Source organism: Ailuropoda melanoleuca, unplaced genomic scaffold, assembly GCF_002007445.2.
Source record: "Ailuropoda melanoleuca isolate Jingjing unplaced genomic scaffold, ASM200744v2 unplaced-scaffold67999, whole genome shotgun sequence".
Lineage (NCBI taxonomy): Eukaryota > Metazoa > Chordata > Mammalia > Carnivora > Ursidae > Ailuropoda > Ailuropoda melanoleuca.
Window position 1 is genome coordinate 1 of NW_023242723.1, and position 1,478 is coordinate 1,478.

Genomic DNA, 1,478 nt, shown 5'->3' on the forward strand with positions numbered 1-1,478 from the left:
GGGAGGGTTGGGCGTTCTCAACATCAGGACCAGTGCTGGCAAGGGCCTGGAGACCTGCCCGGGAGTCTCGGGGGTGATTAGATGCCCGCCTGCCTGGAGGAGGAGCTGGCCCTGAGGCCGAGCCAGGGAGGGCAGCCCCATCACCTCTCCACGCCTCACCCCCGCAGACACAGCTGCCTCAGCAGAAGCTGCAGCTGCAGGAGGCGTGCATGCGCAAGGAGAAGAGCGCGGCCGTTCTGGAACATCAGCTGACGGAGGTGGAGGTGAGGGGCTGGCGCAGCAGGGGCTGGGGACCATGCATCGAGCTGCGGCTCCCAGCACTGGGCTCTCGCCTGTCTGCTCCCACAGGAGACGGTGCGTCAGTTCCGGGGGGCTGTCGGGGAGCAGCTGGGCAAGATGCGGCTGTTCCTGGCTGCACTGGAGGGCTCCTTGGACCGGGAGGCAGAGCGTGTGCGGAGCGAGGCAGGGGTTGCCTTGCGGCGGGAGCTGGGGAGCCTGAACTCTTACCTGGAGCAGCTGCGGCAGATGGAGAAGGTCCTGGATGAGGTGGCCGACAAGCCACAGACAGAGTTCCTCATGGTGAGTGCTGGATGACCTTCCCTCTCTGCTTCTCAGCCGGGGTTCGGGGCCTAGAGACCTCATCCCATTGTCAGACGTGGACTTGGAGGTCCAGAGAGGGACAGGGACAAGGCTGGGTCGCACAGAGAGGAGGGGTGGGCCCCAGGACTGCTGTGACGGCTGTTTAGGTTGAACAGTGCACAAGGACACTGAATCTAAGTGGGCACCACTCATATCGTAGACGATGTAGGTTTCTATGTTTTTTTGGACAATCTTCTACCCCGTGGAATCAGGCTCTTGAGGAAAGAGGGTACGTTTTTATAGTTCACACAGAGGTAAAGGGCTGGGGTTGGCTTTAAATTCTGGGTTTCTTTTGGCTTTGCTGATTCTTCCTGACCCCACACTTAGCATCGCCGGTGGTCCACCCATCCTCAGAAGTCTCCAGCATCTCCCCCTGCCTCCCTCACCTCCATCTCTTTTTCTCTCTTTCCAGAAATACTGCCTGGTGACCAGCAGGTGAGATCAACTTGGCCTTGCCCCTTTTCCCAACTTGCCCTAGTCTTCAGGGACACTGGCTGGCTCACCCTCTAATCACCGCAAGCCTGCACACCCCATTCCGTCCACTGTGATCTCCCTGCATTTGTACTGAGCACAGAAATGAACGTGACCTGGTCCTTCTCCTCAGGGGCCTCCCAGACTGGTGCTGGGGACGGACCTGGGCGAGGACACAGGCATCAGCCCGATGTGGGGCTCGATCCCAGGACCCTGGGATCATGACCTGAGCCGCAGGCAGTTGCTTAACGACTGAACCACCCAGGCGCCCCAGAAGGTTCTTTTAAAAAAACAAATTGTGGGGGCGCCTGGGTGGCTCAGTCGTTAAGCGTCTGCCTTCGGCTCAGGGCGTGATCCCAGGGTCCTGG

General features: G+C 60.0%; 1 protein-coding gene across 1 annotated transcript; it reads left to right on the forward strand.

Moving 5' to 3' along the window:
• The first annotated feature begins 6 nt into the window (after positions 1-6).
• Positions 7-1,286, forward strand: LOC117800312 (tripartite motif-containing protein 72-like). Its single transcript, XM_034652844.1, has 3 exons — positions 7-263; positions 349-579; positions 1,052-1,286. The coding sequence occupies exons 1-3, from the start codon at positions 210-212 to the stop codon at positions 1,076-1,078; spliced, it is 312 nt and encodes a 103-aa protein (XP_034508735.1). The 5' UTR covers positions 7-209; the 3' UTR covers positions 1,079-1,286.
• Positions 1,287-1,478: the final 192 nt, after the last annotated feature.